Genomic DNA, 23,109 nt, shown 5'->3' with positions numbered 1-23,109 from the left:
CAGCAGATGCCATCTTTGGGATTCTGCCACCTCCTGCTTCCCCTCTGTGCTCCCAGTCCTCACTTGTCACCAGCAGTGCTCGCTCTGCTTCCCCTGGTGCATCCAGGGCCAGGCAGGGGGATGGCACCCAGGAGGGGTGAGGGGGACGAGGAGTTCCCTGCCCTGGAAAACTGGAGCTGCATCAGGGAGAGCCCAGGATGAGGGAGGAGAGGGATGGGAGCTGGGAACAGGGACCCTCCAGCCTCAGCCTGGGCCAGGCTTGTCTGGCTGAACAGGACCAAGGCTCCATCCCAGCAGCACCATGGCGTCTCTCCCCTCCTCTCCTCTCCCCATGGCATCTCTCCCCTCTTCTCCCCTCCACTCCTCTCCTCTCTCCTCACAGCACCTCTCCCCTCCTCTCCCACCCAGCCTTGGGCACAGCTCAGCAGGGAGACACCGATGGAAGAGCTGGAATCGAGACCCAGCCCCCGTGTACAGGGATATGGAGCAGGGACACAGAGCCAGGAGCATCACTGGGATAAAAACTCTTCACTGCATCAGCCTGGCAATCCCAGCCTCGCTGAGGCCATTTCCCCCTTCGGATGTGATTGCAGGAAAACCAAAGCAAACCTCACTCAAACCACTCCCACACGATAAACACAGGTCCAAGCTTTGCCTGAACACATCAGACTGTGGGGAAGCACCTCCAATGCTCTTTAAAAGAACAAAAACCAGGTCAAAAATCCTGAAGTCACCAGCTGAAATATCCTGCTTGGTGTTACTGGGATGACTGGGCACTGTGGAACCACCAAGAGCCTCTGGGATCAAGTGCCATGGCTCCTGGGGACAGTTTTCCAAGCAGAGTTGTTTGTGTCCGTCTTTGAAGGAATCCTGAACCAGGAGCAGGATTTGTTTTTTTAAAAAAATAATTCCATAAAGTCCACACAGAAATGGGGTCCCAAAAAAAAAAAAAAAATGGCAAAGAGAAGAGCTCACACAAGCACGGCATTCCCACACCCCGGGCATCTTTGGAAGTCGATATCTCAGCCGCTGGAGCCGAGGTGCTGGAGGATATAGGCAGCAACTCCTGACAGAGATGAACATCCTAAACCCAACCAGCTCCATGTGTCCTCACTCCTAAGCAGTCTCTGGAAAAGCCATCATTTAAAAAAAAACAAAACAAAACAAATCAAAAACAACACCCCCCCCCCCAAAAAAAAAAAAAAAAGGTGCTATTTATTAGTGCATAAAAAAATAGGTTTGGAATCCCTGTTTGGATCTCTGCAGGTATTGACTGTCGGCCCGGCAGGACGCTGCCAGCATGTCCTTGCTGTCCCTTGGGCTGTGCCGGTGTCCCAGGGTGGCCCTGGAGCACAGAGGGCTCAGAAGATGTCGGGGCACACACTCCAGTCCTGCTTGTCCTTGGCCTCCCAGTAGCCGCCCTTGTAGACGCAGATCAGCTCCCCCGTGACGGCGTCCGCCTTGCGCTCGAACCACAGCGGGGTGTACCCCTCGTAGTCCTTCCCTGGCCGGGCAGAACGGGGGTCAGGGGGGCTTCTCCACCAGGAACCCCGCAGTCCCACAGCTCCCACAGCTGCCCCAAGAGCCAGGAGTGTCTGCTGGTGCTCCCAGGGCTCAGGGGCTGATCTGAGCCCAGCCCCACTGTGGTCATGAGTGCGCCAAGGGAGGACTGGTTTCCAGGGGGACATGATGGCCAGGGACACGATGATCAGCAAAGCAAAGTGGCCAACAGCCCTCCCTGCCAGAGCCCACAGCCCCAAAAATCCAACCAGCCCCCACAAGTGCCTGAAACCCACCCACAAGAGTCCCCCAGAGCTGCTCCCCCTTGCAGAGTCTGTCCTCAACACCCATCCTGCAGCAAGGGCAGTGCAGTCCCTGCATCCTGAACCATCCTGAACTATCCCACAGCATGGTGCCTGCATTCTGAACCATTCTGAACCATCCCAGAGCACAGTCCCTGCATCCTGAACCATCCTGAACCATCCTGAACCATCCTGAACTATCCTGAACCATCCCACAGCACAGTCTCTGCATCCTGACCATCCCACTTTTCCGTCCCTGCATCTTGAACCATCCTGAACTATCCTGAACTGTCCTGAACCATCCCACAGTGCAGTCTCTGCATCCTGAAACATCCTGAACTATCCCACAGTATGGTCCCTGCATCCTGAACCATCCTGAACCATCCTGAACCATCCTGGACCATCTTGAACCATCCTGAACTATCCTGAACCATCCCACAGCGCAGTCTCTGCATCCTTAACCATCTCACTGTTCAGTCCCTGCATCCTGAACCATCCTGAACCATCACTGGACCATCCTGAACCATTCTGAATCATCCCACAGCGCAGTCTCTGCATCCTGAACCATCCTGAACCATCCCACAGCGCAGTCTCTGCATCCTGAACCATTCAGTCCCTGCAGGCTGAACCATCCTGAACCATCCCAAACCATCCTGAACCATCCCAAACCATCCTGAACCATCCCGAACCATCCCAAACCATCCTGAACCATCCCTAAGCACTCACCCTCCTCCAGGGCCTCCACAGCCTCGGCCTCCCTGCGCCGGCGCACAGCTCTCTGCTTCTCCTCCAGCCTCTGTTTCTCCACGTTGGCCTCGTCCCAGCGGCCGCTCTCCATGAGCCGCTGGTCGGGGCGCAGCCGGCTGTCCGTGGGCGCCACACGCTCCTCGGGCTCGTTCAGCGTCAGCGCCAGCTCCGAGAAGAAGTACATGTTCTCGGCATTCTCCCTGAATCCAGAGAGCCTGCTCAGCATGGGGCTGGGGGATGGCTCAGGCACTGACTCCCAGCCCCACTGCTCTACTCCTGCTGTGCTGGGGCAGCTCTGGGACCCTCCTGACAGGAGAGACCTGGAGGGGCTGGAGCGTGTCCAGGGAAGGGAACAGAGCTGGGGAAGGGGCTGCAGCCCCAGGAGAGGCTGAGGGAGCTGGAAAGGGGCTCAGCCTGGAGAAAAGGAGGCTCAGGGGGGACCTTGTGGCTCTGCACAACTCCCTGCCAGGAGGGGACAGCCAGGGGGGTCGGACTCTGTTCTCAAGGAACAAGGGATGGGATGAGAAGAAATGGCCTCATGTTGCACCACAGCTGTTTTAGATTGGATATTAGGGAAAATTCCTCCCTGGAAAGGGTGGTCAGGTGTTGGAACAGGCTGTCCAGGCCACTGGTGGAGTCCCTATCCCAAGAGAATATCCCCAAAGGAGGGACTGCTTTGGTGCTCCCAGAGCCCAACCCTGCTGTAGTCATGAGTGCCAAGGGAGGACTGGTCTCCAGGGAGACAAAGACACTGGTGGGACACGATGGCCAGGGACACAATGACCAACAAGGCAAAGCAGCCAACAGCCCTCCCTGCCAGAGCCCACAGCCCCAAAAATCCAACCAGCCCCCACAAGTGCCCCAAACCCACACACAGTAACTCCTAAAGCCACCCTGCCCTTCCAGGGACCTATTCTCCCACCTCAGGAAAAGCCACTCAGCCTCACAAGTCTGACATGTCCTCACACCTGGGCATGTGAGGCTCCTATTCCACAAGGGAAATCCCATCCCAATCCCAACCCTGCTGTCCCATCCCACTCCCAGGGACTCACGGCAGTGGGTACTTCCTCCACAGGACCTTTGGGGACAGTGTCTGGTACACAGTTTTCTGCTTGCCCTCGGTGCTGGTGCTGCCATGGCTGCTGTGGATGATCTTGGAGCACTCCATCTTCTCATCCCACGTGCCAGACATGACGTAGTGGGCTTTGCCATCAGCGTCGCTCACCACGCCTGTCACCTGCCAGGGGGACACGGCTCTGCTGGTGTTCGGAATGCCCAGGAGGACACCACAGCCTCCAGGTGCCCAACTGGATGTGCTGCTGTGTCTCCTGAGCCATCCCTGACCTTGCAGGTGGGTGTCCAATCCGCCAAACCCCTCCCAGGTCTTAGTGCTGCAGCTCCAGCACATCAGAGCCAAACCACAGGACACGGAGGTGCCACCCAGCCCTCCCTGGTGACCCACGTTAGAGGTGCCTGGCCAGCCCCTCAGCCCCATGCTGGGGCTCATCCCAGTGGTACTGGGAGCCTGGAGGAGCCAGGTGTGACCCCTGAAGGAGCAGAGTCCCTGTTGGATACTCACCTTGCGGGGAACATCCCTGGAGAAGTAGCTGTAGGGGGTAAATTTCAGCTGGCATTTATCTTTGGACTTATGGTTAACAATCTCTATTTCACCAGACTGGATAAAAGACACAGAACCACAGCAGGGAGAGACAGAGGAGGCATTAGTTGCAGTGCAGGTACCAATTAATCACCACTGGGCACAGCAGCACCAGTGGCTGTTCCCCACATCAGCCACCCCCACCACGCACTGGCCCCGGGAAGAGCCAGGGAAGGTTCCAGGAAGCCTTTCCCATCCCTGCAGGAAAGCACTGCCTCCCACGTGCCTTAGGAGGGCAATGCTCCTCCAGGCCCCCAGAGCCAGGCAGAACTGCCCCCTCACCCACCTGGTCGATCCAGAGCTTGCCCACGATGATGTTGTGCACAGTGGAGGTGACTTTCCTCCAGACATAGTGATTCCCACTGGAGTGGAACTCCAGGTGGATGGCGCCTGCAGAGACAGGAATGATCTGAGCTCAGCAGGGGCAGATGCTCCCCAGAGCCCACCACCAGCACCCCAGCACTGAGCTCATCCTCAGGGCCATCCCCCTCCCTGCATCCCCCAACCAGGTCTGGCTCTGGATTCATCCCTCCCTCAGTCTGCTCCAGGAAGGGAGGTGCAACTCCTGCGAGGCCCTCTGCCAAAAGTACTCATTTTAAAAGCAGGTCAGAAATGTGCTGCCTGGTTGATTCAGGCACTGCTACCACTCTGGGAATGCTGCCCAGCCCAGGGACAGGCAAAAGGAAAATAAAATGCTGGAAGGAGGTAGCTTATTGCACTTGACTGGCAGGGAGAAGGTTAAATCAGGCAGCAAGTTAACTTTAAATATCATGGAAAGAGAAATCAGTTCCTGGGCAAGCAGGATATTTCCAAAGCAAAGGAGCTTTTGCAGCTGGCATCATTTCCATTTCCAGGGAAGCCAGGTTATTGTTGGACCATTGATCAGGAGCACAAATCTGGGCTCCTTAATTGCTTGGGTTGGAATTCACTGAGCCCCAGGTGAGCCCAGGGGATTCTCTGTGCCCCAGGTGAACCCCAGGAAGGGCTAAGGAAGCAGTTTCTTTAACTGCTGGGTGTTGCATGAGCAGTGCAGTCCCAGATAATCCCAGAACCCATCACCTACCCAGTGGCATGATGGAGAGGTATTTGCCCCTGAACTTGCTGGCGATGGTGATCTCCTGCCACAACGTCCACCCTCGCCTGGAGTACACGTGGTGGGCGGCTGCTGGGGGGTGGTGGCTCACCTGGGGACAGCACACACAGCCCATGAGGACATGGCCACCAGAGAGCCTGGCTGACAGCTCAGAGAGGGAACAGCTCCACATCAGCTCAGCACTAGGGACACTCCAGGCTCTGGACACCCCAGTCTCCTCCTGGGCATTGGGGGGACCCCCACACAGTGCTCTGGCAGCAAAGGGAGACACACCAGGATCCTGCCAGGATTTGGTAAGGCTCCTTTCAAAGCATGATCCATGAAATGTTCATTTAGCCACTGCTGTGAGATCCTGTTGTTTCGTGATCCCAGGATCACAGCCCTGCTTTCCTTGGATCCTGAGAAATTTGGATGTGCTGGTACTTCAGTAACCCCACTGAAACAGCACGTGGGAAATCCCAGAGGACACAGACCCACAAGTTGTCTAAAACACACAGCTAGACTTTGGCTCTTCCCTCTCATACACACCAGGTTGGAAAAGCAGACACAGCATCCTAAATCCTGAGAGTGACTTGTTAGAGGATGGGGCTCACCCTGCCCTGCCTTGGAAAAGCTGTCCAAAACAAAGGTGGGAGCAGGAATATCCCAGACAGAGGTATCTGTCCTCAGGCAGGCTCTCAGCTGGTGGCACAGCCTGGCACAGGCACCCAGCGATCCCCAGAGCTCCAGGATGATTTCCTGCTGTAATTACAGCTGAGCACCCCGAGCTCTGGATTACACACACGGGCAGGGCCAAGGCCTCGCCATTAAATCCCAGTCACCAGCAGCAGGAAATCCTATTTGGATAACTGGATTTCAGGCACTGGATTATCACTGCTTGGCTGGGTGTGTTGGTGGGCTGAGCAGCACAGGCAGCATCCAAGGAAAATTCAGAGTCTGGAATTGGTCAGAAATATCAGATTTGGGTACAAATAGAGGAAAACTGGGACCAACTGGAGAAAGTAATTCCAGACAAGTTATTTATTTGGGAGAGAACAGGGATGGACAAAGGACCATGGTGAAAATGAGATGGAAGAATGAGAACAGGGATGAGAGAGTTTGGGAATGATGCAGTCAGGGCTGTCCAGCAGTACTGGACAGGCAGGACTGGGACTAGTGTAGTCTAAGGTATCCAGAGGCACCCAACAGGTAGCCCTGGGCTGGGCACCACATCTGGGATGAGGCTGTTAAGTCCACCCAGCAGTTCCAGCTGTACCCCAGGAAGGTGAAGGTTGCAGTTGGCTAAGGGATGGATCTGGCCAGGAATCATGAACTTCTAATGGCCCAGGTTAAACCAGGTGGCAGACCAGGAACTGCTGCCAGGCAAGGGGAAGTGAAGTTGTGACACTACTGAGATGGGAGAACCTGAACCCTGTGACAGCCACAGTGCTGGGGTGGCTGAGGCCTGAGGCCACCTCTGACCCTGGCAGGCAGGGCAGGGCAGGCAGGAGGGCTGCAGCAGGCTCAGGCTGTGGCTGGCAGTGTCCCACCTCGCTGCAGCCACAGGCACTGGGATGGCTCCCAGGCTGGGATTGACCATCTGGGGATGTACAGAGCTGGGTGACATCAGGCACACAGCACTGGGGGTGTGGAGGGACAGCAGAGCCAGGAGTTTTGGGGATTGTATACTGCAGGACCTTCCCTGTGTCACAAGCACAGGGTCACACTGCTGTGTGAGTGTTCCCTGTCACTGCCCAGAGCAGCACGGCCAAGAGAGAGGGATGGGGATGGGATGGGGATGGGATGGGATGGGGATGGGGGAGCTGGTGGCAGAGCCACCATTGAAGCAACCGCAGCAAACCTGGGGACAAAGGGCCAATCCAGTCAAACCTGTGACCCATCCCCACTTTGTCTCCAGCCCAGAGCCCTGAGTGCCACATCCAGTCCTTCCTGGGACACCCCAAGGGGTGGGGACTCCACCACCTTGTCCTCATGCCATTGCTGGGAGAAAAGCCCATGGAAGGCTCAGGGAGGTGCTGGCTCCCCCCAGCAGGCCAAGAGCACCAGTGTTGGATCCCAGAAACCTGAGGTTTTTGAGCTTTCTGTGCTAACTGGCACTGACCCCTGCAGAACACTGCTTTTGTCCTGAGGCCTTGGAGAAGGCCCCAAATTTGAGTGATGGAGTTAAGATCACAAGTGATGGAGTTACAATCACAGGTGTGTAGTTAAATAGAAGTGTGTGATTTCACATGGTGAAGGGTTTAAATTTGAGCTTTTCATTGTATAGTAATAGGTATGAGGCAAGATGGAGGATTTTGGGTGGTGCCTCTTTCCGTGTCCTTCCTCCTTTTTCTTCATGGTTTCAGGTGGTAGTTTTTGGTTGGACAGTTAGTGCTGCACTCTGGGTCACAGGAGTTTGGTTATTAGCTCAAAAGTATAAATAATGTAAGTGTTAATTCTCTGTTGGACTGTTTAGCTTTAAAAGACCTTGTAACTAGCTAGATTCATCTCCATTTTGCTCACTTCTAGCTGGTAGCTAGGGGTGTTGCTGAACTTTCTGTACTTTTGGTAAGATTTAATAAACAACCAAGCCTGAACACAAGAAAATCCATTTCCTTTGTGTGTTTTTTAATCCTGGCTCTGAGTGAAGGCAGAAGAGACTCCAGACAAAGCACTGATGAAGTGGTGCAGAAGAGCAGCACAGCAGATAACCCAGGAGCCCCAGGCTGACCTGCTCGCACAGGGATCGGAAGCCCAGCTCCTCCAGGCGGTCCAGCTCGAAGGTCTCCCCCAGCAGGGGGTTGAATGGCTTTGCAGTGCGGTGGACAGTGGTGGAGTAGGAGGACACGGAGAAGGCGGCCACAAAGCACATCTGCTCCGTGGAGCTCTCACACTTCACTGCCTTGTCCAGCAGCTCGTGGTACTCCAGGTCCTCTGTGAGCCGCTGCAGCATGGACAGGGGCTCGTTGAAGTTTACCTGCAGGGGAACAATGCAGGGTTCAGAAAACAGGAGAGATCCCCAAGAGGCACCACCAAGGCCACAGGGAAGGGAGTGTGTGCTCTGCTCCCTGATCTGTGCCAGGCAGCACCAAGGCTCGGGGTGTGGGGGAGCCCAGGGATCACCCCAGGTTATCACCCTGACCCCACAATGAGCCTCAACAATGAGATCAGCCCCTGCTGCCTCCCAACCAGCATCCCACCAGCCACAGGACAGGGATATGCTGCTCCCCAGCCTCAGCTTCCTCAGCACCTCCAGGGAAAGCCATCCCTGTGCCAGGTGACTCAGCTGCCCAGAAAACCTGAAAAAGACCCATTTTGGGGTCTCCCCACTCCTGGGACTCCAGTCCCATGACAACGCCCCTGTTTTTCACTCTGAAAATACTGAAATTAAAAAATAATTGAAACAAGACAGAGCCATGAAAGGTCTTTTGCCTTTCTTCAGTTCAAAACAAAGAAATATATTTTAAGAGGAGCAGATGGCTTAAAAACTGCTTCTGTAAGCCAAGTTAAATATTTCATAGTAGAAAAAACAAACTCCAGATTCCAGGATTTAGCTTTTTTGAGATTTTCCACCCAGGGATTTAACCTGTAAGTGGCAGGGATCTTACAGCATCAGAGAAAGAGAGAGCTGGGGAGAAAAAGCAGCATCAAATCCACATAAAGAGCAAATCACTTGGGATAATTCTCAGGAGAGATGCAGAGACCAAAGTCAGCAGCTGCACCCTCAGCACTACTGAGGCAACAGGGAGTGAAACCCTTTCATGGGGGAAGAAAATGAATTCACCCAAATTCCAAATTCCTACAACTATTTTCCTCCTTTTCAGTGCTGCAGTGTTTGTTCATCCAGAGGGAAAATCAAGGAGCTGCTTGCACAAGAGGTTTGTCAAGTCCATCACATCCCCAGGATGGGGATGGATCTCAGAAGACCTCAGAGTATCTCAGAAATGCTCTCAATTCATCAGGAATCTCCCCAAAGAATGTCCACACGCAGCTGAGCTTGTGGGGTGGATCCTGGTGCATCTCTGGCAGGACCTTCCTTCTCATTTCATAGTGACCATGGGATTCTTCAAGATTTCACAGAATCCCAGAATGGTTTGGGCTGGAAGGGACATTAAAGCCCATCCAGTCCCAGGAGCAGGAACACCTTCCACTGTCCCAGGCTGCTCCAAGCCCCAATGTCCAACCTGGCCTTGGACACTTCCAGGGATGGAGGGGCAGCCACAGCTGCTCTGTGCCAGGGCCTCAGACCCTCATGGGGAACAATTTTTTCTTATATTTAATCTAAACCTCCTCTCTTCCACACTGCCCTCAGGTTTGGACTCAAGCAGCTCCCAGGATGAATTGACTGATAGGAGAAATATAAATTTCTCTCTCCAGGCACCAGCAGCTGCTAAGATTTCACATCCTGAACTTATTCCTGTGCCCATCATGCCCTGTTCTGCTGCTGCTGCAGAACTGGATGGTGCTGGGCTGTTCATCCCAGCTGGAAATAGCACGAGGAAGAGACAGCTCATCACTCTCAGCCAGAGCTCTGAGCTCTCACTCAGGCTCTGTTTGAAGAGACAAAACACAACCAATTCAGCATCCCAGCCTCTGGAATATGCTCCTTGTTCTTTACCTAACAGAGGATGGACCATGAGTATGGCTCAGTGCATCCCATGTGAGGGGTTGTTCCACATAGACCCTCAGCAAACCCCTTCTGGCCAGACAGGGAGCCTTTGCCCCCATGGTTGAACCACCCCAAGCACCTCCTTCACCAAGAAGGAGAGAAATGAGGCTCTCTGAGCCCCTGGGGAGGAACCCAGCCCTGTTGTGGTGGTGCAGGTGGGCCTGAGCCCTGAGTGTCCTGTCTTGGACCACACTGGGGAAAACATCACCAGCAACAGGACCCCTTCTTCATGAATCCTCAGGGATTCATAGAGCCCTGCTTCCCTCCCTGCCTCTGCAATGGCTGGATGTGCAGAGGACACTCAGCCAATGGGCCCTCTACTCCAGCTTGCCCTGGAGCAAGGATGTGCTGGAGAGAGTCCAGAGGAGGCCATGGAGATGCTCCAAGGGCTGGAGCCAGGCTGGGAGAGCTGGGGGGGCTCACCTGGAGAGGAGAAGGATCCAGGGAGAGCTCAGAGCCCCTGCCAGGACCTAAAGGGGGTCCAGGAGAGCTGGAGAGGGACTGAGGACAAGGGATGGAGGGACAGAACACAGGGAATGGCTTCCCACTGCCAGAGGGCAGGGCTGGATGGGATACTGGGAAGGAATTGTTCCCTGGGAGGGTGGGCAGGCCCTGGCACAGGGTGCCCAGAGAAGCTGTGGTTGCCCCTGGATCCCTGGAAGTGCCCAAGGGCAGGTTGGACATTGGGGCTTGGAGCAGCCTGGGATAGTGGAAGGTGTCCCTGCCCATGGCAGGGGTGGCACTGGATGAGCTTTAAGGTCCCTTTCCACCCAAACCATTCCACAATTCCATGATAAGCATGCAGCTATTGCAGAGGGCTTTTCCAGCACAAAATCCAGTCCCTGGTGACAATCTCCTGTCCCTGCTTGGGGCTGCTGTGCCACCACAGCACCAGCAGGACTATCCAGAGCCATAACCCAAACCCTGTGCCAGCCCTGGGTGCCAGGGACACTCAGACTCACGGGCATGGGGATCTTGGAGAGCTCTTTGCCAATGCAGTTCTTCATGATGCTCCAGAGGTTAAGGCTGTAGTTGGGTTTGTCAGGAATGCGAGTCCGTCTCCTTTTCCTTGGCAGGAGATCTTTGCCCGTGGACTCATTGTAGCTGCTTTGATTTGAGCTCTCAAAGACCTGTGGAAGCAACAGAAGGAACTCAGGTTTAAGCTGGACCCAACCAGACCCAGCAGGAACAGCGCCCACAGCTCAGGAGACACCCGAGCAGCATTGCTGGAAGCCTGTTCCCCAGGGAAACAGGGGTACAATTGTCCCCAAACACCTTCCTGCTTCCCTCATGAGAATGTTTAGGATGCTGATGACTGTTGACATCTGTCCCCCACCCGTGACTCACAGAGGAAGCACCACAGAGCATCAGGACCCTGATGGAGGGTCCCTTCCCCATCCCCTCTCCTCTGGGTCCACCCCACCAGGACCATCCCTCCCACTCTGCCCAGCCAACTCACGCTGTCCTCCAGGTTCCAGTCCTCGGGGTGGCCCTCGCTGGCCCCACTCAGGTTGCTGCCTGAACGTCTGCAGGAAGGAAATAGCAACTGGTGAGCACAGGTCAGGGCAGAGAACACTCAGGGCTGGTGCAGCACCACCCCAGATGACAGCCAGGAAAGAAAAGGGGTGACAGGGGCTGTGCACGGGTGTTAGGAGGGGATTCTAAGGAGATTTCTAAGGACAGGATGCTCTGGAAGGGATTCTTAGCTGCAGCCCTGGGGGCACAGAGATATTCTGCTTTTGTAACCAAGCCCGGTGAAGTGACCATGGGTCAGACCACAGGTTCCTCCAGCCCAGATGTCCATGGAGCAATAAGAGCAGGTGACAGCAGACAGAGGACAGGGTTTGATGGAATATTGGGAAAAAATTGTTTCCTGGGAGGGTGGGGAGGCCCTGGCAAAAGTTGCTCACAGAAGCTGTGGTTGCCTCTGGATCCCTGGCAGTGTCCAAGGCCAGGTTGGACAGGGCTTGGAGCAGTCTGAAATAGTGGAAGGTCTGTGTCAGGGTATGGAACAAGAGGAGCTTTAAGGCCCCTTCCAGTCCCACCCATCCCATGAGTGTCAAGGCAAGGTGCTCCCTGCCTCTGCCCAGCACTCTGAAGGATTTCCCTGCGAGGTCCTGCTCCCATTAGCTGAAAGGCAGACGACTCAGCTGTCCCACAGCCCTGGCTGACACCTGCCCTTCCTCACCTGCTTCACTGCAACTGGGAGCCATCCTCAGCCTTGCTCCAGGAATGCAGGAGCAGCCCGACCAGGATGGACTTCTGGACAGAGGCTGAGAAAGTTTAGGAGGACATGGCCATAGAGTGAGCCCATGGGAGGGGCTGCTGCAGGAAAACCGGCTCTTCCCAGCCCTTCCCCCATTCCCAGGCAGGCCGGGGGTGGTACCTGTGGTGCTTGGGGTCTGCGGTTACAGTGATAAAAGCTGGTGCGTCCTCCATGGCATCGAAGTACTCCGTCTCCTCATCTTCATCACTGGCCTCTCCTTTGGCAGACTGCACACTCCCTGCTGGCACAGAGATTTTGAGATCTGTGCTGTTGTCCCCTCCAGAGCCCACCATGCAGGATCTGTCCCCAGAGCCCCCACTATGTCCCCTCCTGGCCGGCTCCCTCACAGCCCGACCCCTCCTCTGCATCCCACACCTCGAGGATGCTGTACCGACTCCCAGCTCCTAGAAGGCAGGATGTGCCCTGCTCCCCAGCCCAGGCACACAAGGCGACCCTGCCATGCTTGACAGCAGCCCCGAAAATGTCCCCGGGCCGCCCGAGGGTGACACGGGCGTGCCCAACCCGCTGATGTCCGCTCCAGCACCGCCCCGTGCGTCGGGAAATCCGCTTTGCATTAGAGCAGGAAAACAAAATCACGTGTTTCAGGTGATGCTCCGAGAGGTTTCCCAGCCCCGCATTCCCAAACATTCCATGGCTGCGCTGGGAGGGATGGATGGCTGCGACCGTGGAGTCCTGGTGCAGCCTCCCGGACAATCCCATTCCCTGCCTCATTCCCAGAAGCAGTGTCACCAGCTCAGGCGCACTTGTGCCTGTCCCTGCAGCGATTTCCACCTAGCTGCACCTCAGAATTGTTTAGGCTGTGAAAGCCCTCTGAGAACACCAAGCCCAGCCATTCTCTCAGCACTGCCCAGGCCATCACCAACCTGTGTCCCCAGAAGTCACATCCATACAGCTGGGGACATCCATACAGGGATGGGGACACGGCAGGACAACCCTTTCCAAGAAGAAATATTCCCCAATATCCAAACTAAACCTACGTTGAGGCCATAGAGGAACGAGGGCAGTGCCAACATCACCCCCCCACCTCCAGCAGCCACTGCTCTCTCCCTCGAGTCTGCATTTTCTCTAAAAATAAGACCCAGCACTATTAGCAGTTTTTGTGGCTGCAAGTAATGCTTCCCTGGGGGAAGGATATTTGGCAAGAATCTGCAAAGCTGCTGGATCGTATTGCAAACGAGCCCTGGATGTTCCACTTCGACTCCACGCAGCCAAGTCAGCAGTGCCAGGGACCCTGAGCCTTTTCCCGGTGCCATGCTGCCCTCCAACACCTGGAAATGTGCCCACCAATAAGGGTTAAAGCTCCCAAAATAGTCTAGAATAGTATGATCTGGGGGAACAGCCCTCTCTCACATCTGAATCTTGGGGACATCCAAGTCCCCAAGCAAGGACAATTAGGAATAATGATGGTGATACCATGGGGATACAGGGCATTGCTTTGGGCATCCTTCCCATTGCTGGCAGCTCGCTGGGAGCAGCCAGACAGAATGCCCTGATCCATCTCAGAGGTGCCTGAACAGCCCTGGTCCATCCCAAGGGTCCCCAGGCAGTTCTGTCCCATCCTGGGGGTCCCTGAATGGAACACACCACTTCATCCTGGGAGTCCCTGAGCAGATCCATCCCATTCCAGAGGTCCCAGAGCAGCCCTGTGCCATCTCATGAGTCCCTGAGTGGAACATCCTGGTTCATCCCAGGGCTCCCCAAGCAGCTGTGTCCCATCCCATGGGAGCCTGAGTGGAACACCCTGATTCATCCAGGAGGACCCTGAGCAGCCCTGGTCAATCCCAGGAGCCCCCAAGCTGTGGTGTCCCATCCTGGTCCCCAAACAGCCCTGTCCCATCCTGGGGATCCCTGAGCAGTCCTGTCCCATCCTGGGGATCCCTGAGCAGTCCTGTCCCATCCTGGGGATCCCTGAGCAGCCCTGTCCCATCCTTTTATCCCTGAGCTTGCCCTCTCCCATCCCAGGGATCCCTGAGCAGCCCTGTCCCATCCTTGTCCCCCAGTTGCCCTGTCCCAGCCCAGGGATGCCTGAGCAGCCCAGTCCCAGCCCATTGATCTCCCGAATTGCCCCATGTCCCAGCCCAGGGATGCCCTGAGCAGCCCCATCCCAGCTCCAGGAGATCCCCTGAGCAGCCCCATCTCAGCCCAGGGATCCCTGAGCAGCCCCATCCCACTCCAGGGATCCCTGAGCAGCCCCATCCCACTCCAGGGATCCCTGAGCAGCCGCATCCCAGCCCAGGCACCCAGCAGCCCCTGCAGGCACTCACCCTTGGCGGTGCTGGCGATGCTGGCAGTGCCCGAGGCCAGGCCGGGTGCCCCGCGGCAGGCGCGCTCCAAGCTGTTGTGCTGCTTGGCTAACTGCTCGATGGTCTCCTCCAGCCGGATCCGCTGCTCCCGCTCATGCTGCAGCAGCCGCTGCCATTTCCGGCTGTGGCTCTCGGCTAAGTCCAGGAAATCACGGCAGGCCTGTGGCAGGAAGGGACGGCTCAGCTGGGAGGTGTCACGGCACACGGTGACCCCGGCGCCGGCTCCCCAGCACCCCCTCCTGCTCCTCTCCCAGGAGTGTGCTTGTTCCAACTCCCAGAGCTTTGCTCGATCCCCACACCCCCAGTTCAGCTCTGGGCATTCAAAGCTGAACCATCCCCAAGGTGGTGGCTGCAGCACAGACAACTGCCCTTGGCACCTGCCAGAGGCTGCCCACAGCCTGTCCCTGTCCCCATCCCTATCCCTGATCCCACTGTGGTCCCCAGGAGCCCAGGCTGGGTTCTCACAGCCCTCAGCTAAGCCCAGAGGTCTTGAGTGGCATCTTCATGCCCAAACTCAGCAAATGAGGAAAAGCTGGGTGGGACAGTGGTCCCTGGGGTGACAGCCACAGACAGGAGAGGATCAAAGAATCATGGAATTATTTGGATGGGAAGGGACCTAAAGATCATCCAGTTCCATGGGCAGGGACACCTTCCACCAGCCCAGGGTGCACCAAGTGCCATCCAACCTGGCTTTGGACACTTCCAGGGATCCAGGGGCAGCCACAGCTTCTCTGGGCTACTCCAGCCAGGAGCCAGCAATCCCTGTGCTCCAGGGAGGCACAGAGGAAGGATGCCCAGCTCCTCCCCAGAGCTGCACAGCCCAGGACACAGCACAGGGCCTGGCCTGGCCCCTGCAACACATCCACCATGGCCAGAACCACCCATTTCCCTCCCTAGTGAGCCCAGGAGATCCCCCAGCCACGGGGACCCCGCACACACACCAGGCACAGGGAAGGAAGGCTCAAAGAGTGCTCCAAGTGAAGCCTTGCAGTACACACAGCATCCCCATCCTGTGCCACCAGGCAGGGCACAGCTGGCACACCACAATCCAGGCTGGCAGGAGCACCCCTTGGCACCCCCTCCCAAAGCCCCCCAGGACTGGCATCACCCAGCCCCAGCTGCACCAGACTCCCAGCAGGAGCTTTCCGGGAGCAGGACATCCGCCCAGGGCAGGACACCGGGACACTGCTGGCTGTCCCACACTGCCTCATCCCAGACAATGGTCTCACAGCACAGCCTGGCCCTCACAGCTCTATTTTTACATTATTTTCCATCTTGGATGAAACCCTGAGTTCCCGTGGCCTTGCCGCTTCCTTTGCCATCAGCCCCACGTGCAGCTGAGCACGGAGGCAGGGCTGCTCCTCCCACCCTGAATCCCTGCCAGATGCAACACACTGAACTTCTTCTTATGTTTCAAAGTAGGAAAACAGGATCTTTATGGATATTCTCCAGGAGCTGGCAACGTGAAGGGAAATTAACTGTGCTTGTGCAACTCCTTGTCCTACCAAGGAAGTCCAATGGATAAATGCTAGCTGAAAAACCCAAACTTATTCAAACCAGAGTTCTGGATGTCTGACAGACTTCCAGCATTCCCAGGACTTGCTTATTTTCTGTCTGCAGCTATTTGGATTCCACACATGATTCATCCAGCTCTTGGCTTGGTTACTCAGCATTTGGGCTGCAGGTGGCACCTGAGGATCGAGGTAACTCCTGGACAAGCAGGTTTTAGCTTCCATGACTTGCTCTGATTTTACCAGGATTTGTCCAAGAAAAGCTCCAATTCATCAGTTCTTCATCAAACCTTTCCTTTGGATAGGAGCAGGATTTGAGACTCATCCAGGGAAAGAAGCTTTTCATTTGAGGCTTTGCTTCACATACACCTGGAACACAGAGGGACCAGACACACCCAGATGTGTCCCCTCCATCACCCCATTGATGCTTTTCCCACTGAAGGCAGGGAGGGCTCAGGATCCTGTCCCCCCAAATTCCATCTGCACTTCCATCTTACATGTGTTCAAAATTGGGATCAGCTCTGGGACCCTCCTGACAGGAGAGACCTGGAGGGGCTGGAGCGTGTCCAGGGAAGGGAACAGAGCTGGGGAAGGGGCTGCAGCCCCAGGAGAGGCTGAGGGAGCTGGAAAGGGGCTCAGCCTGGAGAAAAGGAGCCTCAGGGGGGACCTTGTGGCTCTGCACAACTCCCTGCCAGGAGGGGACAGCCGGGGGAGTCGGGCTCTGCTCCCAGGGAACAGGGACAGGAGGAGAGGGAACAGCCTCAGGCTGGGCCAGGGGAGGCTCAGGGTGGATTCTGGGAAAATTCCTTCATGGAAAGGGTCCTCAGGCACTGGCACAGCAGCCCAGGGCAGGGGTAGAAGCCCATCCCTGGAGGGATTTACCAGCCATGTGGCACCTGGGGACAGGGATCAGGGTGGCCCAGGCAGTGCTGGGGAATGACTGGACTCCATGTTCTCAGAGGGCCACACCAGACCCCACATTCTCAGGGCCATGTTTTCACCTCCTCCTCTGGAAACAACTCAACTCCTCCCCACCCCAAAATCCTTTCTGGGAGCCACCCATGGCCCAAAGCCTATGGGGACCCTGCCCTGGCTCTTCCCAGTGACACCATCCTAGGCCAGCCACCGGCTCCACGTGTCCCAAGGATGCACTGGGCTAAGAGGATGAAACCAGAGCAAGTAATGGGATATGGCCATGACCTTCCCATCCCAGCAAAGCTCATTATCTGCTCCAAAGGTCCAGCTCCACAGACAGCAGGCACAGAAATGCCCAGTTTGGCACCAAGGGTGGGAATTGCTGTTTGCTGTCAGCTCAGGGTCTGAGCACTTTAAACGAGATCACCTGTAATTATCCTACTGCAATTAACCACTGGAAGGAAGGCTGGAAGGTGTAACAGGGAATTAGGGGGAAAGGAAGTAATTACAGAGGAGCCACAGAGAGGCAAGGCTGGGAGCTGGGAGGAGAACTTGCTCCAGCAGCTGCTGGGAATCAACATCTAATGAAAAACAGCAGTAACACCTCGGAATCTCTCATCCAAAGCTTCAAGGAGGATTCCATGCTGTATCCCAAAGGGAAATCTGCACCACTGGGCTTCATTTACAGCCATAAAAAAAATCCAAGTGATGAAGAACGGTTATCAGCATTGCAGAGCATGGGGAGGTTTCAGGAAGAGGAGCAGGATGGTCCTCATGAGGCCACAGACCCCACATGGGCTGTGGAGCTTCCACAGAGCAGGTCAGGACAGTGCATGGTCCACACTGCATCCCACAATGGTGTCCATGTGCATTTAGGAGCTGGGATTATTCCCTGGTTTTGAAAGGCTGTAGGGGCCCCTCTCTGCTGCCTCTTCCTTTGTAAGACAATGTCTTGATCCAAACTGGATCAAAGTATCCGAGTCAACCCAAACAAGGATCATGTTTGCTCCTTGGGAGAGAAGTGATGCCAAGGGTGGAGAGGGGAGAATATCCTGCAAAAGGGATCTGCCAAACTCAGCCCTCATGGCTGCCACCAGCAGCCAAGAAAATTAAACTGATTAATTTGGGTTTATAGCCCCTACAGCCAGACAGTGCCAAGTTCCACAGGGATGCTCACTGGAGGTAGGAGCAGCACCAAACAGGGATCAGGGGATATTTTTTCACAGTCTCTGTCGACTGAGCTCAGTCCTCAGCCAAAACTCTCCCCTGTATGGAACAAGGGCTGCAGGGCACTGGGGTGAGGAGCTCAGACATGAATATCCCAGCTCACCACTCATTCCCAGCATTAATCCCCTATCTTGGTGCTCCCAAGGTACAAACCATCCCAGCCACTGAGCAGGAGCAACACCTCAAAATCCAGCTTATAAAATTCTCATGGAGAGGTGGCTAAATTTAGTTCCAGCTGAACTTGCTCAGGGATGTAAGCAAGACTCAGCCACAAATCCACACAAGGCTGGCACAGGGACACAGGACAGCAGGAAGAGGCTATTTGAGGAACACACCCAAAGCAGAGCACAGAGCCCAGAGCCCAGGCTGAAGGATGAAAGTGCAGGAAAAGTGAGTTGTAGGGCTGAGGAGTTAAGGCTACAAAGCCTTGGGAGGCACCACCCTTCTCAAAGCTCTCCCAGGATCCATCCTCTGCAGAGCAGAGAAAAGCAAAGGGCAGAGGATGCTGTGCTCATGCCCACGTGCTTCTCATCCCATCAGGAGACTGGGTGTATCCTTCACAGCATCGAAACTGCTGCCTCCCACTCACACAGGGGCAGCAGGTACAGGACATGACCTGGATTTTACCCCAGGGCCAGAGCTGGATCAAATCCTCAAGTTCCAAAGGCTGTTCTGCCTCAGCATCACCACAGCGCAGACGGGGGCTGGAGAGCAGCAGCCAGGCTGACAGATCACCAGTGACCAGAGATAAAGGCAAGCTCCATCTCATCTCAGGGAACCCCAGTGTTACCTGCAACCATGTGGCAAAGAGGGACAGAGGTGGTTTCTCTTCCTCTCGATGGCTGGAAAAAATTGTGGTCGGTCCTAATCCAGCACTGGCCGATGGAACTGTAAATCCCAGCCAAGACAGGGAGGCACAGCTAAAGTGGCCAAAAGACATGGAAAAACACCACCGAGGCTCCTGCAAATTCCTGTGGAGGAACAGGCAAAGTGCCATCGAGATCCTGCCCAGGAGCAGGAGGCAAGACTTGGTGCCATCAGCCCTGCGGTCCCTCCCTGTGCCCAGCAGCTGCCTGCCAAGGGCACATTTAACACCTTTCACACATTTGTCACGGCAAATATCCCAATTTCACAGCTTGTTGCTGGCTAATGGGAACGTCGTTAACAGCCCCCAGATTATTCATGCAATAGGAAACAATCACCCGAGGTCACCCACGTCCTGCCGAGGTGGTGGTGCCACACACCCGCGGGGATCTCTGCTTCCTCAGTGCAGCAAGCAGTCAAAATCGGATGGAAGGAACAAAGAGATGAGGTTAATTAGCTTGAAAGGGTAAACGATCACAGCAAGGCCTGCCAGACTTCATGGAATCATGGAACGGCTTGGCTGGAAGGGACCTTAAAGCTCATTTTTCTCATCCCCCTGCCGTGTGCAGGGGCATCTCCTACTATCCCAGGTGGCTCCAAGCGCTGTCCAGCCTGGCCTTGGACACTTCAGGATCCGGGGGCAGCCACAGCTTCTCTGGGCACCCTGTGCCAGGGCCTCACCATCCTCACAGGGAACAATTTCTGCCTGGGGTCACCACAGGGTGACAACCTCTGGGGCAGCACCAGCACAGCTGAGCATTCCCAGTCTCCAGCACAACGCTGACGGATGCCAAGGGAACATTCTCACACCTGCAATCTCACCTGTCCAATCATCCCTGAGGATCAGCCACTCAAATCCAACCTCTGGGCAGGAAAAATCCAGCAGGGAAGTGCCTGCTGTTGTGGGACCAACACCTCCTGCTCCTCAAGGATGGGACAAGGACCACTTCGTGGCCCAGGAGTGACATGAGAGGAGCCAAGTGCCAGATGTATTCAATCATCTCTTTCTCTTGGCTGAACGACAGAGCAGGAGCCCATCACTGCACTCAGCAGGGACAGAGCTCTGCCGTTCAAGTGCCTGGGAGATAAGTGCTCCCTTCCTGGAGTCATCAAAAGCCTGGGACACAGCTGGCTGCTGCTTGCTGCAGAACAGCCCCCCGAGGGAAGGGCGACTGCGGAGCCTCTGCTTGGCTCTGCACACAGCGAGGCACAGCACGAAACCAGAGAATCACAGGATCATGGCTTGGGTGGGAAAGGACCTTGGAGCTCGTCTCGTTCCACCCCCTCCATGGGCAGGGGGAGCTTCCACCAAGGTGCTCCGAGCCCTGTCCAACCTTGAACACTCCCAGGGATGGGGCTGAAGCCATTTGGGTTCAGAGCAGTGAGATACAGAGTTACAATCTGCTACTGCACCCAGGGAGGGTTAATTTGTCCTTCCTCCCCATAAAAACACTCTGAGCAGCAAGCAAAGGGCACATATAAGGATAGAGGCAACCTGAATCCCAAATCATCCCACACACAGTCAGATGGCAACGAGACATGGTCTGGAGTGTGGTCATCTGCTCGACAGCGATGGCACCCACAGCCATGCCGGGGCCTAAAGCCAAGCTGCTGTTCAGCCACATCAACACAGCCTGCTAAAATGACAGCAAGTCTGTCCCAAATCCTTGGAGTGACCCTCAGCCAGTGTCCCAGCTGTCTGAAGCAGGATGTGGGAACACCAGGAACTGCTCCTGCCTGGGGCAGGGCTGGTGGGGAGAGCTGGGCTGAGCTTCAGCACATCCTGACACCCTGAGAAAGCAAGGTGACACGGCTTAAAACCCTGTGAGTTCAACATGGAAAATCACCTCACTCCCTCTGCATCCAGGGGAAAAGGGTGCTACAATAAAGAAAGACATAGAAAAGATCCTTAGTGACCCAACAAGAAGTGGGAAGACACCAGAGCAGGCTCCAGCCCAATCCTTGATGCCACTGACAGCAGCTCAGCCAGACCCCCAGTGCTGGAACAAGGCACTCCCAAAATCCCTGATGGTCCCATTCCATGTGACACCTTGTGCTCCAGCAGTGCCAGCTTTTCTCTGGGGCTCATGGACTCCCTGGAAGTCAGAGATGTCCCTGATGGAGACGTCCAAGACTGAGAAGTCTGGGATAGGTATGTCCAGGATGGAGACATGCACTCTGTGGTGGGACCAGTTCCTGTCTCCTGGTTGTGAATCTGGGAATTTTTCTACCTTACCATGTTATTTTCTGCCACCTGCCTAAAGGCCATGGACACAGCAGTGTTCCAAGCAGATCCACCCTGGTCAGGGCTTCCTCAGAGCTGAGCTCACCCTGGAGCACCGGGGCTGGCACAGCATCCAGACCCCACCTGCCAGCACCATGGAATCCACCCCATGCAATAAAGAGGGGATTAGTGGGAAACAGTGGCAAATCCACCGGGCTGGCTGTGCTAAGAGGCTCTAATCCCAACCCCACACAGCCTCCAGGGAGGAGGAATCACGGCGCGGTCCGGAACTGGCACTTGGCAGGAGAGCAGGACGTGTTCAGTGTGGTTCTGGGAAGGGGAACGAGCCGACGCTGCCCATGGGTTACAGACCAAGGCAATGCCAGCCTGGAGCTGTGCCACAGGAAGGATCTGGGTCTGGTTTCTGGTGGGAAAACAACAAAGGAATTTGCTGGATACTCGGGGGTGCCAACCCCTCTATCCCAAACCTCACGCCTCCACTGGCCATGCCACAGGACATGCTGGAACCATATAGGTATCTTGGGATATCCTGGCAGCTGAGACTGTCGTGGGACCTCCTGCTGCAGAGTGGCCACCACAGAACTGTGTCCCTGCAGGGCCTCCCTGCTCTCCTCCAGCCAGGAAAAGTCTCAGGCTTGTCCTGGTGCTCTCACCTGCCTGCACAGCAGTGGGGCCTCTCCACTGCCACCTGTGCCAAAAATCCCCTCCCTGGGAAGCTCCCAGCACTGGCTCTTTGCCTGCAGGGAGGTACCTCCAGGTGGCTGCTGTACATTCTTCATTCTCCTTGCTTGCCCAAGCCCCCAGACCCACCCCAGCAGTGGGGGACCCTCCCAGGGTCTGCACAGAAGAGCCAGCCTGAGGAGAGCAGCCGATCTCCACTTCCAGGCCCCTGGAGCCCCAGTCCCGGTGCCGGTGTGCCCAAAGAGCTCTGTCCTGCTGATGGCTCCCAGGATCACAGATTTCCTGAGGCTCTTGCTGGCTGCTTTCCTCATCCCCTGATGGAGCAGATCCCAGGCTGGAGGAGCATCTGTCCAAGCACTCAGTGGCAGGAGCAGCTGGCACTGCCTGTGGGCAGCTCCAACCCCGGGATCTGCAGGAAGCTACCTCGGATTGTCTCTTGCATTCAGCCTCGTGCAAACCTCCCCACACTATGACAGGAGCTGCAGGAGCAGACCCCACAATTCCCTCATCTCCCAGAGCCCTAACTTCTTCCTGGATAAATCCATGGTACAGCAGAGCTGCCATTCCAGTGCTTTTTCCTTGGGCACACACTGGAGGAAGGAGCTGGAGTGAAGCACCTTGGGACACCAGCCCAGGGAAGAGGCAAACACAGCCCTTGTGACCCCAAAGGGATTCACCCAGCAATGCTTTGATATTGCCTTCCCTACAGCCCCATCCTGCCCCAGCCTCCAGGCAGGGATGAGGATTCCCAGGAGGATCCCTGGGCACAGGTTAATGGCAGAGGTGATGCCTGGCTGGGCTGGCTCCCAGCTCAGCAGAGCTGCTGCTCAACCCCAGCACTGCTGACGGTGCAGGGCCGTGCTGGGCCCACCATCACAGCCCTGCTGACCCAGCAGCACAGCACAAACACTCCCAGCTCTCCTCAGTGGAAAAGTCATCCCTCCCAGCCAAAAACATCCAGGAGGGAAGAGCTGCAAGAGGCACCCTCATGTGCTGGGGACAGATTCATCTCTTTTTGCATGAGGTTATGAGGGGAGCCTTGGGACAGTCTGAAACCTCCTGGGGGTCAGATGGACAGAAGGAGGAGAAGGAGACAGAAGAGGGGGAAGAAAGGTGAAAACCCCTGCAG

General features: G+C 55.8%; 1 protein-coding gene across 7 annotated transcripts in view; it reads right to left on the bottom strand.

Moving 5' to 3' along the window:
* Positions 1 to 674: 674 nt before the first annotated feature.
* OSBP2 (oxysterol binding protein 2) overlaps positions 675 to 23,109 on the bottom strand; it is a 92,331-nt gene continuing 69,896 nt past the window's right edge. For 4 of the 7 annotated variants that reach the window (XM_033075700.1, XM_033075703.1, XM_033075702.1 and 1 more), the window contains 11 exons: positions 14,499 to 14,697; positions 12,334 to 12,454; positions 11,407 to 11,473; positions 10,910 to 11,077; positions 8,010 to 8,255; positions 5,270 to 5,390; positions 4,493 to 4,596; positions 4,129 to 4,224; positions 3,602 to 3,786; positions 2,529 to 2,749; positions 675 to 1,504 (listed from right to left, as the gene is read on the bottom strand). In XM_033075700.1, the coding sequence (XP_032931591.1) occupies positions 1,362 to 1,504; positions 2,529 to 2,749; positions 3,602 to 3,786; positions 4,129 to 4,224; positions 4,493 to 4,596; positions 5,270 to 5,390; positions 8,010 to 8,255; positions 10,910 to 11,077; positions 11,407 to 11,473; positions 12,334 to 12,454; positions 14,499 to 14,697 (1,671 nt within the window). In that variant the 3' untranslated portion in view covers positions 675 to 1,361. Of the gene's footprint in view, positions 1,505 to 2,528; positions 2,750 to 3,597; positions 3,787 to 4,128; positions 4,225 to 4,492; positions 4,597 to 5,269; positions 5,391 to 8,009; positions 8,256 to 10,909; positions 11,078 to 11,406; positions 11,474 to 12,333; positions 12,455 to 14,498; positions 14,698 to 23,109 lie in introns of those variants that run through there. The other 3 variants (XM_033075701.1, XM_033075706.1, XM_033075704.1) reach the window with 2 other exon arrangements.

Source organism: Catharus ustulatus, chromosome 18 (genome assembly GCF_009819885.2).
Source record: "Catharus ustulatus isolate bCatUst1 chromosome 18, bCatUst1.pri.v2, whole genome shotgun sequence".
In the NCBI taxonomy this organism is placed as follows: domain Eukaryota; kingdom Metazoa; phylum Chordata; class Aves; order Passeriformes; family Turdidae; genus Catharus; species Catharus ustulatus.
This window is presented reverse-complemented; position numbering and strand designations above follow the sequence as displayed.